Genomic DNA, 13,819 nt, shown 5'->3' with positions numbered 1-13,819 from the left:
TTTAAGTGAGGCAATTGGGGTTAAGTGACTTGCCCAGGGTCACACAGCTAGTAAGTGTTAAGTGTCTGAGGTTGGATTTGAACTCAGGTACTCCTGACTCCAGGGCTGGTGCTCTACCCACTGCGCCACCTAGAGGCCCCTAAATTACTTTTAAAGTGGTTGTACTGACTTGGAATAACATTCTCTTCTACCTTTCTGACCACTTCTCAGTCTTCTTTGCTAGAGGCTTATCTAGATCATTTCTTATAACTGTAAATGGTCCACTGGCTTGTGTCCTGGGCCCCCTTCTCTTCTCTTTTCATGCTACTTCCTTTAGTGATCTCAGTAGCTTTCACGGGTTTAAGTATCATTTCAATGCTGATAATCCTCAAATCTATTTATTCTGCCACAACCTCCCTACTGATCCTCAATCTCCTATTTCCAATTGCCTTTCTGACATATCAAACAGGATGCCCAGTAGATATCTTAAACATATTCAAAATAGAACTCATTATCTTTACCCCTAAACCAGTTCCCCCATCCCCAATCTTCACTTATTATTATAGAGGGCAACACCATTTCCTTCAAAACTGACAACCTAGGAGTTATCTCAGACTCCTCACTATTTCTTACCCACCATCTCCAATATTTTGCCAAGATATATTAATTTCACCTTTGCAACATCTCTGGAATATGCCCTTGCCTCTGCTCTTACATTGTGACCACTCTGGTGTAGCCCTCATAACTTCATGCTTACACTGTTACAGAGTTTGCTGGTGAGTCGGCCTGGCTTAAGTCTCTGCCTGCTCCAATCTATCTTTCATTCAGCCATGTGATTTTCCTAAAGTAGGGGTTAGACCATGTCTCCCCATACCTCCTACTCAATAAATTCCAGTGGTTCCCCATTGCCTCCAGGAACAAATACAAACTCTTATTTGATGTTCAAATTCCTTCATAATGTAGGCCCCTTCTTCTTTCCTTCCTTCCTCCTGATAACTTACTCCCCACCACGTACTCTTTGATTCAGTGACACTGGACTCTCTATTGTTTCAAGAACATGATAATCCAATTCTCAGCTCCAGACATTTTCCTCTAGCTGTCCCCCATCCCTAGAACTTCTTCCTTTTCAGTCCTGCTTGCTGACCTCCCAGTTTCCTTTAAGTCCCACCTAAAATCTCATCTTTTACTTCAAGCCTTTTCCAATCCCTCAGTTTTAATGCCTTCCCTCTAATTCTCCTAATTTTCTAATTATTCTGTACATAGTTTCTTTCTGTGTATACACACACACACACACACACACACACACACTTATTTATTTTTTGTATGGTTCTGTATTTGATTGTAATCTCCTTGTGGGCAGGGATTGTCTTTTGCTTCTCTTTGAATTCTTAGGGTTTAGCACCTGTCTGACATATAGTTTATTTCTAAATAAACAATCAATTGTTTTTCTGTTGTTCTTTAAGGTTTTCATTCTATTCTCTAAATTAAAAAAAATCTTTAATTATTCTTTTTTCTCTAACTTTTCTTCCCCTCCCAATAACTTTTTCTTTTTTTCTTTTTTTTTTTAAGTGAGACAATTAGGGTTAAGTGACTTGCCCAAGGTCACACAGCTAGTAAGTGTTAAGTGTCTGAGGCCAGATTTGAACTCAGGTACTCCTGACTCCAGGGCCGGTGCTCTATCCACTGCACCACCTAGCTGCCCCTCCCCAATAACTTTATCTTCCTCCCACCCCTGCCAAATTTGAAATAACGACAAGTTTGATGAAAAAATTCATGGTCAAGAAAAGCAATTTCTGTATTTGCTGTTTCAGAAAGGGTATTATGCATTCTGACTCCATTTCCTCTCATAAGAAATAGATGTAGCAATGAACAGAAAAAAGACAGGAAAAAGAGATTATCTAAAGCATATGCAGAGGAAATCTGATGGAGGTGTGAAAATTTGAGGGCATTGAATGATTGAATCATGAGTTATTTGTTGTTACCAAAGGAAAAGAAAAGGTTTGGGCCCTTTTTAATACCTAAAAGGAAAACAATAATAACTTCAGATCTATAGGTTTCCATTTCTAATTACTCCGCTATCACACATTTATCTGAAAGATGTAAAGGACATCAGAATCCAATGCTTGGCAATCACCAAACACATAATTGGTGCTGAATAAAGGTTAAATTAAATGTATTCAATCATGATTTTTATAAGTAAGGCTTTAACAAAACTATTGATGGGGGCACCTAGGTGGCACAGTGGATAGTGCACCAGCCTTAGAGTCAGGAGGACCTGAGTTCAAATCTAGCCTCAGACATTTGACACTTACTAGCTGTGTGACCCTGGGCAAGTCACTTAACCCCAATTGCCCTGCAAAACAACAACAACAACAAACAAACACAAAAAACTAATTTTTTTTTGTTTGTTTTTTTTTGCAGGCAATGGGGGTTAAGTGACTCAGGTAATCCTGAATCTAGGGCCGGTGCTTTAACCACTTCGCCATCTAGCCACAAAAAAACTATTGATAGGGCTTTGCATTATTTAATTTGATATTTTTAGAGAAGTCCTATTGTTCAATTATACTGGATGTTCAATTACAGAGAATAATGGACAGAAAATGTGGCAAATGCCTCTGTGTATGTGTGTGTGTGAGAGACAGAGAGAGAGAGAGAGATACATTCAGTGGCAAAAGGAATATTGCAGATATGAAGGAAACTAGGCTAGTTTTAGCTGATAGAAAGGGACTGGTTGAAAAATAGAGGGTTGTTGGTAGTGGGATGTGGGTTATTCCCACCTTTATAATAGGACTCTTGCCTTGGTGACACAAGGTTGTACTGGAGTATTGAGAAGTAGTCTAGATCTGAGTGGCTTCCATTTAGAAATACTGAGAATATTGTGGTCTCTTCTTGGCTTCCAGCAGTGCTAGAGTTAAAATTACTCTGTGTCATAGGGAGGCTTTTGGGAAGAAACATCTTTAATAAACTGTCCATTTTTTCTGAAGGTTGGATCAGATGTTCTAATAAATAATGAACATAAAGGTATCTCTAGAAGAGAAGTAATATCTTCTCTTTAAGATGAATTCTCATAATTATCATCTGCCAGACACCAACACATCTATCAATCAATGCATAGAGAAAATAAAAACCCCAGTGTCCCTCAAAATATACACTTTATTCATAGAATTTTAGCATAACCAGCTAATACCTGGGTCCAATATTTGTGGCAAACCAATATCCTACAGTTATGAAAATGCATTGTTATGATGGCAAGATGTGGTCTTCGATATTGGAGACTCATGTCACTTTTGATGCTTATAGAAGAGGAATTCTTCTTCTATGGGCCCCAAACAAGGAATGATCTCTTCGTTGGGTTACAGAATAGGATAGACAGCTTGGGTAGCAATACCACAGTGGTTGTTCCAGTCCTTTGCAAGACGCATGTAGCCTTTTTCACCCCATTCCTCACCCCAGCTGAAAAGGAACAGAGCTGGATCAGTATACAGATACAGTCCAGGGAGTCATCTTAGAAATGGAAGTGGATTATTTTCATATTCTATCTTCATTCCTGGGAGTCTTAGGGGCCTTTAAAAAAGCTGGGATTGGGGGAAATCCTGAGGCACATCGAATATGGAAGATTGGTTCAATATCTGAACTGTAACTTAGGTGGGGGGAACAGAAATTTAGCATGGAGATTCAGAGAGAATTAATTCCTTCTTGATCAATACAGGAAGTGGAGAAAAGCCTGCTCTGTCAAGGAGATATGAGATTCTCCCTCACATGGACTGAATTGAGATGAAAAATCCAAATGAGTGTCTAGGTTCTTAAATGTTGGCAAAGCCCACTGAGTAAAAGAGTGCCACAGCCCTTCCCTCCTCCACAAGAAACTTCTACACCTTTGTCATCTTCTATCTTTCATACCTATTTTTAATAATCCAGTATTTATTCCCTTCATATTGGTTTTCTTCTTCTGGTTCATAACCGTTATTAATGTTTGCTTCTTCTGAGTCAATCATTGTATTTTTGTTTTCTTCTTCTTCCCCATATCCAACCAACAGTACAGCATGGTTCACCTCTTTTGGGTCACATGCTGGTTCTGTGTAAAGTCCTAGAGAATTCAAGAAAAAAACTTTTTGCATCAGTTAAGTGGCTCAGTGGAAAGAGCACCAGGCCTTGTGTTAGGAGGAACTAAGTACAGATACTTCCCAGCTCTGAGACCCCGGGCAAGTCACTTAACTTCTGTTTGCCTCAGTTCCCTCATCTAATATGGGAATGAGAGTAGTACTTATCTCCCAGGGTTTTTGCAAGAATCAAATGAAAGATCATATTTGTAAATAGCATCACTTAGCACAGAGCCTGGCTCAACATAGTCACTATATAAGGGTGATTATCATTAAGTTCAGCTTGACACATTTGGGCATTCATTTTTTTGACACCATATCTGACTGACACTGTATTTGGATGACCCCATACCTCCTTGATAGAGACGGAAGGACATCTGGTTATGCAGTAGCACAGACACTGGCCCCACAGTTGCCACAGCATACATCAGACTTTGTTCATCTCCATAGGGTAGCACCTCAAAATCTTTCATCGTAAAATGTGAACAGCTATCCGCACTATAGCACTCCATATTTTTCTGAAAGAAATAATCAAGGGGAAGAAGTAAGTGGAATGGAGACACTACCTAGGACTCTGGGGAAACCTCAGTATCTAGTGTAACTTTTATAGATAGATGATTAAGATCTTGCTGTCATAACCTGTTTATCAAGTTTCAGGAATCTATGTCTAAAGGTTCCTAGCTGTCATCTCTTTGGGGAAGCAGAACTGTAAGAAATCTAGTTATTAGAGGGACTTCCTAAATTATTACTCCATTCACTTCAGACTTGTATGGATTTTGTAAAAAAAAAAATAATGCCATAATCATAATATCTGTCCAATTCCTTTCAGGTTTTGTTGTTGTTGTTGTTGCAGTCAAACCCACTCCCAAGCATGGCAATGCAGAGTGTTTCTTCATTTACCTGGTATGTATATGGGTAGCAGGACTCAGTGGTAACACCTCCATTTTCTATGATATAGCTGAAGGCCTCAGTGACAGATCCGAGTAGACAGCCAGGGAATTCAATACAGTCAATTAAGTTCTGTTTACTCAGTTCCACAAGTTGGCCTGTTTTCTTGAAGACCTGCCCTTCCAGGGCTCCAAGTGCACTGAATGCCCAGCAGGAGCCACATTCCCCCTGAAAGATAGGACAGTAACTGATCATTGTACTCAAACTCCTACAGTACCTAATTATGCAAGACTTTGACCATAACAGGACAGATAAATATCTGTTGGAAGAACAAAAGAATTCATGGGAAGCAAGAAGAATTCTGGTAAGAGTGCTCGTTTTTCTGTCCTCTGAGGATTCCTTTGGTTTGTGTTCCATGCCTGATAATTTACTGTGAAGGTGGCTGGATCAACATCCTGCACCTAATGGTCAGTCACATGAAGTCTCACTATTTTCTTTCCCAAATTCTTGCAGGAGCAAGAGTCACATATATCTATAGGTGTTAACACTGGAGGGAAATATCCTCAGTAATGCGAAGCCCCCAAAATAACCTTGGATAAGGGACAATACCTGGTATCTAACAGGGGTCACGTAGCCATGCTGTCTCCAGTCCACTGATTTGGGAATGTCAGAAGTTGAAAAAAACTGGGGTGTGGTATCTCTCTTTATCCTCTTTGATGTGTCAGGGTCCAGCATTCTTTTGAATTCCTCATCAGTCTGAAAGAATGGCAAGCTATCTTATGTGGGGCACAGAATCAGCATTCCTTTTTCAGAGAAATGTAATTGTTTTTGATGACACAGCTTCCCTGGCCACCCTTTCCAATACTGGCTACACTTACACTCTTTCCCCTCAGTTCATTGGTGGAGGTGGGAGAGTTAGAATACTCCTTGCTCCCCATTGCTACTTCCCTTTTCCTCTTCCTCCTTCACTTGGCAACCTCTCTTCCTTTGAAGTTCCTGCTATTAATATCTTCCACCCAATCAAAATCCTGCTAACTGTTGCAAATAGGTCCCTCAGGTCACTCCCCTTCCTTTCTCAATGAGTTTGATAACCTGGCTTATAGTTTCCTCTCCCCCTCAACTCCTACCCTCATACTAGAGAACTTCAACATACATAATGATGCTCTCTCAAATTCTTTAACCACCTACTTCCTCAATCTACTCATCTTCCATGAGCTAATCCTCCACCCTGCATTAGCCACAAAGATGCTCATACTTCAATTTTACCATCTCCCATAAATGTACCACCTCTGTGTTCAAGAATTCTGAAATTCTCTTATCCAACCATAATCTATTGACTTTTCACCTCTCCCTCTGCTTTCCCTTGCAAAACTCTAGTTTTCATTGTCACCATGACCTTCAATTCCTTGACCATTCAATTCTCTTCCAGGTCATTTACTTTGTGCTGACCACACCCTCCTCTTCTCCCCATCTGGACTCCTTGGTGAAACAATTCAACTTCACATAGTCCTCTTGGAGATATCATTTCACTGATTACACCCAGTCAAGCCTCAGCCTCGAATCACTTCCACTACTCATCCCCTTCCCTCCTTCCTACATGCTGCTGAATGAAGGTGTAGAGAAACATCACAAAACCATTCTGACTGGGTCCACAATAAATTATGTAATATAACCTCACCTGGGCACTCACTGCTGCTAGGCATTCTTTCTATTACTTCCACTATTAGCTCACTATCCCACTCTGCATAGTGGCTCCTCTAAACTTTTTCATCCCTCAAACCTCTCATTGTTCCCCTTCTCTCCACTATCTCACTGCAGAACCTTGCACCTTATTTTACAGAAAAAAATACTCATCTCTGTTAAGGGCTAAAATTCTAGCTAGTCTGTATAAAATATCTAATGAGTGGTCGCCATCTGTTAAGGGCTAAAATTCTAGCTAGTCTGTCTAAAATATCTAATGAGTGGTCGCCAATAAATTATAAGCTTTAGCAAGAGTTAGGTTTTTAAGCATTTATTAAGGAGAATAAGAATTTGGTAAAGAGAGAGAGAAAGGCCTAGATTCCTATCTATTAAAAGGAGAGCACATTTCTAGCTCCGCTCTCCACCGGAGTCCAGAGGAAAGAGCTCCAGAGTCAGCGTCAGTCTCTTCCTTCCTCCTCCCACTAGTCTGCGTCACTTCCTCCCGCCAAGAACTCTTCTACAGTAAGTATCCAGCAGGTGGCGTCATTCCAATCGTTACATCTCCTATCACTGAGATGCCTTCTGTCACTTTCCTGCTTGACCCTTGTTTCACATGATGAAGTAGCCTTATTACTTACCAAGGCTAACCCCTCTACTTGTTCAAATGATCCCATTCCACCCCATCTCTTCCAGTACATTGTCCCTCTCTCATTCCCCACTCTTTGACTTATTTTTAATCTCTCCCTGCCTACTGGCTCATTTTCTACTGCCTACAAACATGCCTATGTCTTCCCTATCCTTAAAAAATCCTCACTTGATCCATGCCTCCTCGATAACTATTATCCTATTTTTCTTCTGTCCTCATCAACATTTCTCTAAAAAGTTATCTATAATAGGTGCCTCCACTTTCCTCCTCTCTTCTTAATCCCTTTCAGTTTAGCTTCCAACTTGATCATTCAACCAAAACTGCTCTCTCCAAAATTACTAATGATTTCTTAGTTGCCAAATCCAATATCTTTTTATCTTCATTCTCCTCTACCTCTCTGCAGGTGTTGACACTGTTGATCACTCTCTCCTCTCTCTAAGTTGTTAGGACATCACTCTCTCCTGCTTTTCCTCCTACCTCTATGACTACTTCTCTATTTTTTTTGCTGTATCCTCCTCCTCCAGATCAAGTCTTCTATCCCTATGGATTTCTCAGCCCTTGTACTGGGCCCTCTTCTCTTCTCCCTGTGAACTACTTCATTGGTGATATCATCAGGTCCCATGGATTTAATTGCAATTTCTATGCTAATGATTCTCAAATCTATCTTTACTGTTCCAGTCTCTGGGCTGACCTCCAATCTCCCATCTCCAACTGCCTCTCAGACATCTCAAAGTAGAGATCTGAAACTCAAACTGTACAAAAACAGAACTCATTTTCTTTCCCTCTAAACCCTCCTCTCCTCCAAAATTCCTGATTACTGTAGAGGACAGCACCATCCTCCCAGTCCTTCAGGCTTATACTAGGAGTCATCCTTCACTCCTCAATATCTATCACTCCCCAGATCCAAACATTTGCCAAGGGGTAAGATTATACCCTTGCAACATCTCTCAAATATACCTCCTTTTTTTCCTCTGATACTCCACCCTTCCGGTGTGGGCCGTCATCACCTCAGGCCTGGAGTATTGCAATAGCCTGCTGGTGAGTCGGCTAGCCTCAGGTCTCTGTCCACCGCAATCCATCCTCCATTCAGACACTAAAGTTATTTTCCTAAAGTACAGGTCTGATCATATCAGCCCCAATTCAATAAACTCCAGCACATGTCTATTGAGTTTTAGAGCAAATACAAAATGTTCTCTTTGGCATTCAGAGCCCTTCATAACTTAGTCCCTTCCTTCCTTTCCAGCTTCTGACATGTTACTTCCTACTATGTGCTCTTTGATCCAGTAACACTGGTCTTCTGATTGTTACATGAACTAGCCACTCAATCTCTCAGCTCCAGACTTCTTCTCAGGTTGTCTCTCTTGCTTGTAAGGCCCCCTCCTCTGCTCCAATTTGACTAGTGACCTCTTTGTCTTCCTTTAAGTCCCAACTAAAATCCCACTTTCTACAGGAAGCCTTTCTTTCTTTCTTTCTTTCTTTCTTTCTTTCTTTCTTTCTTTCTTTCTTTCTTTCTTTCTTTCTTTCTTTCTTTCTTTTGCAGGGCAATGAGGGTTAAGTGACTTGCCCAGGGTCACACAGTTAGTAAGTGTCAAGTGTCTGAGGCCGCATTTGAACTCAGGTCCCCCTGAATCCATGGCTGGTGCTTTATCCACTGCGACACCTAGCTGCCCCCAGGAAGCCTTTCTTTACCTGTGTTAATTTCAGTGCTTTCCCTCTTTTAGTTATTTCCTATTTATCCTGTATATAGCTCACTTTGTATATATTTGTTTACATGTTGTCTCCCTTATTAGATTGAAAGCTCTTGGAGGACAGGGACTGTCTTTTGTCTCTTTGTATCCCCAGCACTAAGTGCAGTGCATGACACATAGTAAGTAGATGCTTGATAAATGTTTATTGAATTAATGTATTTACTATGCACTTACCATGTCCCCATATGCATTCATCCCTAGGAAGTAGCTCTTCTTCCCCTCCTTATACAGGAGATTATGCTTATTAACGAACTTCAGGCTTTCTTCCCATACATTTCTCCTAAAAGAATCCTCCTTCTATGAGAAAATTAAGAACCACAGGAAGTACTGTTAATAGAAGGGTGGCCATGAGTTCTCTTTGCCCTAGAGTTCTGAGTGCCCAATGAGATTGCTTAGACTGTTAAAAAGTATGGGCATGTCCCATTGGGAACCTAAATTGCCTCTTCAACACCAAGTCAAAGTTTAGTCACCTTAAAATAGTCTCTATTTCCTTGCCATATATAATTTTTTTTTGTTTGTTTTTAGTGAGGCAATTGGGGTTAAGTGACTTGCCCAGGGTCACACAGCCAGCAAGTGTCAAGTGTCTGAGGTCGGATTTGAACTCAGGTACTCCTGACTCCAGGGCCGGTGCTCTATCCACTGCGCCATCTAGCTGCCCTGCCATATATAATTCTTATATGTAGAACTGGCAACTTCAACCCAGGAGGGACCTTGGGTATCATCTAATCAAGTCCATATTTAAGCAGGAAGCTTCTCTAAAATCTTTTTTGAAGACACATTTTCCCCTTTGAGGTCCTTTGTCAACTTAATACATGCCATGGCAGCCTAAGCCATTTAAGGACAGTGCAGATTGCTAGGCAGTTTCTCCTTGTTATGGAGCCAAGCTTTTCTCTGAAGGCCACCTTGTGCAGAAAAGCAAATTAAGTTTGATGACTTTCCCTATGGACAATATAGTCATAGATGTTACTTTTCTGTGACTCTAACTAAGTAGGATGTGTTGGGGTTTCAAGGTCCCTCACCTTTGTGTAGCCATGTTATGGCGAAATTTCATTCTGTCATTGTGATTTTTCCTATTGGTTATCAGAAATTGAACTGAATAGTGCAGTGGGAGGTCTTACTAGGACAGAGTTCAGGGGAACTATCTCCGCACCCAGATTTTTGATGTATGAATATTTCCATCTATTACCTAGATTACAAAATGTTACAAAAGATTCTATCTATCCATCCATCTATCTATCTGTGTCTGTGTGTTTGTCTCACCTACCTTTGTATGTATGTATGTATATATGTATATCTACCAATATATTACCTACCTTAGTATAGTTCTTTCCATATGTGGACTTAAACAGTTCCCATTCAGTGTCCAGATCTGTGTTTCTCGTGGGAAAAGTATATGAAAGTCCCCAGCAAAGGGAAACCAGACAAAGATATAGTCTCATGGCGTTTTTCTTTTGCTGCTTATGGGTTTTTCAGAAACTCTTTTTATTGCTGGAACCTATTTCAAAAACATTTATAAATTTTTACACAAATGTCTTACCTCACCCTCACAATATATGAAAACCTCTTTCTACCTTCCCACCCATCTGATATCTGAATAACTGAATGAGTGATAAGGTCTCATCCCAATTTTTGGTTCTCTTGGAAGTCAAAGTAGTTGAGAGAGTGAAGCTAGAGTGATGAGTGGAGGACATGATCCTGGTCAGTGCTTCCTAAGTGTCTGGTCACTCTCCCGCCCATTCTTCACTTTGTCTCCCTATTCTAGGCTTAGTATGACTCTAGTATTCATAGATTTTTACTTCTTTCAAAATACAAATGTTTACATACCATTTTTTTAAACTCTAGTCTCTTATACACAAAAATTGTTATTGAATGACACAAAGCATGGGGAACAACAGCTTGGAGTCCACACCCACCTCTCCCCTATGAAACTCTTCCCAAAATACATGGCAGATTTATTCTGCTCCCCATTTTGGCCTATGCCCCCAGACATCAACCCTACTGCAAAGGGAAGGCCTAAAGCTTACTTGGTCTGAGAGGAAGCTGTAGTCACAAGGGAATAAAGAAGAAGGCTCTCCAACAATGCTGAGAAATCCGGCTTTCTCACATCCTTCAAACTCTGTGCTCCAGCTCTGGGTTTAGCTTCATGCCTTTTCCAAATCCAGTATTTATACCTTTTTTTTTTTTAGCCTAAACAGCCTCAAGGCTGAGTAACCTGTAGAAGCATCCCAATTTGCTCTACCTAGGACAGTACCTGGGGCATTAGGGAGGGCCTGAAAATCAAATCAGTATGTCTCTGGCAAGCCTTAAGGCATTTTGGATGAAATTACAGATTGATGAATTGTTGACTGAAATTATGTAAACTCATAGATGAGTGGAATAGGAGGTTCAAAGAGAGAATGAGATATTATCTCTTCTTTAAATCAAGCTACTTGAGGGAATGTTAGGTGTTTCTGTTCCAGAAGTTTGCAGGCTTTGTGATAGAGAAGCATGAGCAGCCTTTGTCTTAGGGAGATTAGCAGGTCAGAGATGGAATGGAAAGATCCTTTGAAGGCAGGAGGGCCCCCATCCAGAACAGCTATCAGCCAGTTGAGGGGAGGTTCTTGGCCACTTTGAGTATATCCCTTCTATAAGAAAAGATGCAATGACAGCAAGCCAAGAAATATGGCAGGATGAAAGTTCATTTCTAACATATTATTGAATTTCCTACTTATAATAGTTCCTGGGTTGTGAGAATGAGAAGCTGATGGAAATACTGAGTATAGAAGTACTTGAATGTGATGTGGGGTGGGGGGGGTGGGTTTAATTGATCAGATTGATTATGAGGTATCCCAAAGGATTATAAGACTCAGTTTCCCAAGTTTTATAAAAAGACTGATGACCACAGGGATAGCACCATGGAGACAGGTGTCTCAAACTGGGAGAAGAAAATACTCCCTTTACTTACTTTTTCTCACTATAAATGTTGGTAGGGATGTAGGAAAATTGAGACACTAATGTATTGTTGGTAGAGCTAGGAAATCCTTTGTAACAATAATGCCAATATTGGATCTGTGTCCCAGAGACTAAAAAGAAAAAGGAAAAGGACTAATAAGCAGAGAAATACTTATTGCAGCTCTTTTTATGATGGCAAAGAATTGAAAATTGGGAGATGCCTAGAAATTAAGGAATGGATGAAAAAGTTAATATATGCTGCTGATAGAATATCATTGTATGACAAGCAGGATGCTCTCATAAAAATCTGGGAAGACTTACATGAACTGTTGCAAAGTACAGTAAGGACAAGCAGGAGATCATTATACAAAGTAACAGCAATACTGCATGATAATCAAGTATTAATGATATAGCTATTCTCAGCAATACAATCATCCCAGACAATTCTGAAGGATTTACTATGAAAAATATTATCCATTTCCAGAAAAAGAACTGATGGAGACTGAATTCAGATCAAAACATACTTTTTAAAACTTTCTTTAGTTTTCTTGGGGCCTTTTTTGGCCTGTATGTTGTTTTTTTACAACATGAGTAATATGTAAATATGTTTTATTTAACTGCATATAAGTATATATGTACATACATACATCCCAAATCAAACTGGTTGCATTCTCAATGATGGTAGGGTCATGAATGAGAAAGGGAACAATTTGGAACTTAAAACATTAAAAGACAAATGTTAAAATATGTATTTGTATGTCATTGAGAAAACCCAAAATAACTAAAAAAGAAAATTAAGTGAGGTCACCAATTCCCATATTCCTCCTAGCACATTTACATAGTACAGGCAAACCCTACAACATAGTTTGAAGGGGGTACTCCTTTCTCCCACCATTTCTTTATAAGATTCTTCTCACCACACAAAAGTGCCATTCTTTTGGCTCAAACAAGGTGCATACTTACTTTACAATCCTCCACACCTGTTTTAAATGATCCAATACTTCTATCCATCTAGGTTTTCTCCATAGCCTTAGCCCATGACCAGAATGGCACAATTCAAATGCCAGCTACTGCCATTTGGTTCATAATAAATTCCTGATAAAATCCAAGTCAGTGATAAGAAATAGAATAAACTCAGCCTGACACCCCCAGGGGCAGAATTTGGGGAAGGTGCACGCTATATACCTGATTGATAGAAGCAGAAGGATGGGCTTCTGGCATCAATTGTTAGAGACACTGGATTCACAATTGCTACAGCCTACATGAGAACCTCTTTACCTGGAGAAAGGATGTCCAAAAATACACTAACTTTAACAGCTGCACACTTGGGTCTGTAGGAGCACTGTGGTGACCTATAAAGCAGACAGAATTTTTTTTTTAGTGGGCCCTTGGATCCTGGGTCTCGCTTACCTCCTCTTGCCAAATTATGGCAGACTGCTACTTCCTGGCCCAGTAGATCTGCCACCATGAGTAATTAAATTCAATTATGTACTAAATACCAGGCAGTGGGGATATGAAGACAAAAAATAATAACTGCCCTCAAAGAGCCTAGATTCTCTTGTGGGGGTATATGGCATTTATGCTGAGTAGTAAAATAACTTTTTTTTTTTTTTAGTGAGGCAATTGGGGTTAAGTGACTTGCCCAGGGTCACACAGCTAGTAAGTGTTAAGTGTCTGAGGCCGGATTTGAACCCAGGTAGTCCTGACTCAAGGGCCGGTGCTCTATCCACTGCGCCATCTAGCTGCCCTTGAGTAGTAAAATAAAAGAGAATCTGAAGAGACAGCAAGCACTAACAAGTGGAATTAGGGAAGGCTTCACAGAGGAGCTGTCAGCTAAGCGCAGTCCT

General features: G+C 40.2%; 1 protein-coding gene across 1 annotated transcript in view; it reads right to left on the bottom strand.

Annotated features, from left to right (window-relative positions):
• Positions 1-10,480, bottom strand: part of LOC122739018 (procathepsin L-like) — a 64,873-nt gene extending 54,393 nt beyond the window's left edge. Inside the window, exons 1-4 of the mRNA XM_043980881.1 lie at positions 10,355-10,480; positions 9,216-9,338; positions 5,577-5,723; positions 4,980-5,195 (exon numbers count right to left, since the gene is read on the bottom strand). Of these exons, the coding sequence (XP_043836816.1) occupies positions 4,980-5,195; positions 5,577-5,723; positions 9,216-9,338; positions 10,355-10,480 (612 nt within the window). The remainder of the gene's footprint in view (positions 1-4,979; positions 5,196-5,576; positions 5,724-9,215; positions 9,339-10,354) is intronic.
• Positions 10,481-13,819: the final 3,339 nt, after the last annotated feature.

Source organism: Dromiciops gliroides, chromosome 2 (genome assembly GCF_019393635.1).
Source record: "Dromiciops gliroides isolate mDroGli1 chromosome 2, mDroGli1.pri, whole genome shotgun sequence".
NCBI classification, from domain to species: Eukaryota; Metazoa; Chordata; class Mammalia; order Microbiotheria; family Microbiotheriidae; genus Dromiciops; species Dromiciops gliroides.
This window is presented reverse-complemented; position numbering and strand designations above follow the sequence as displayed.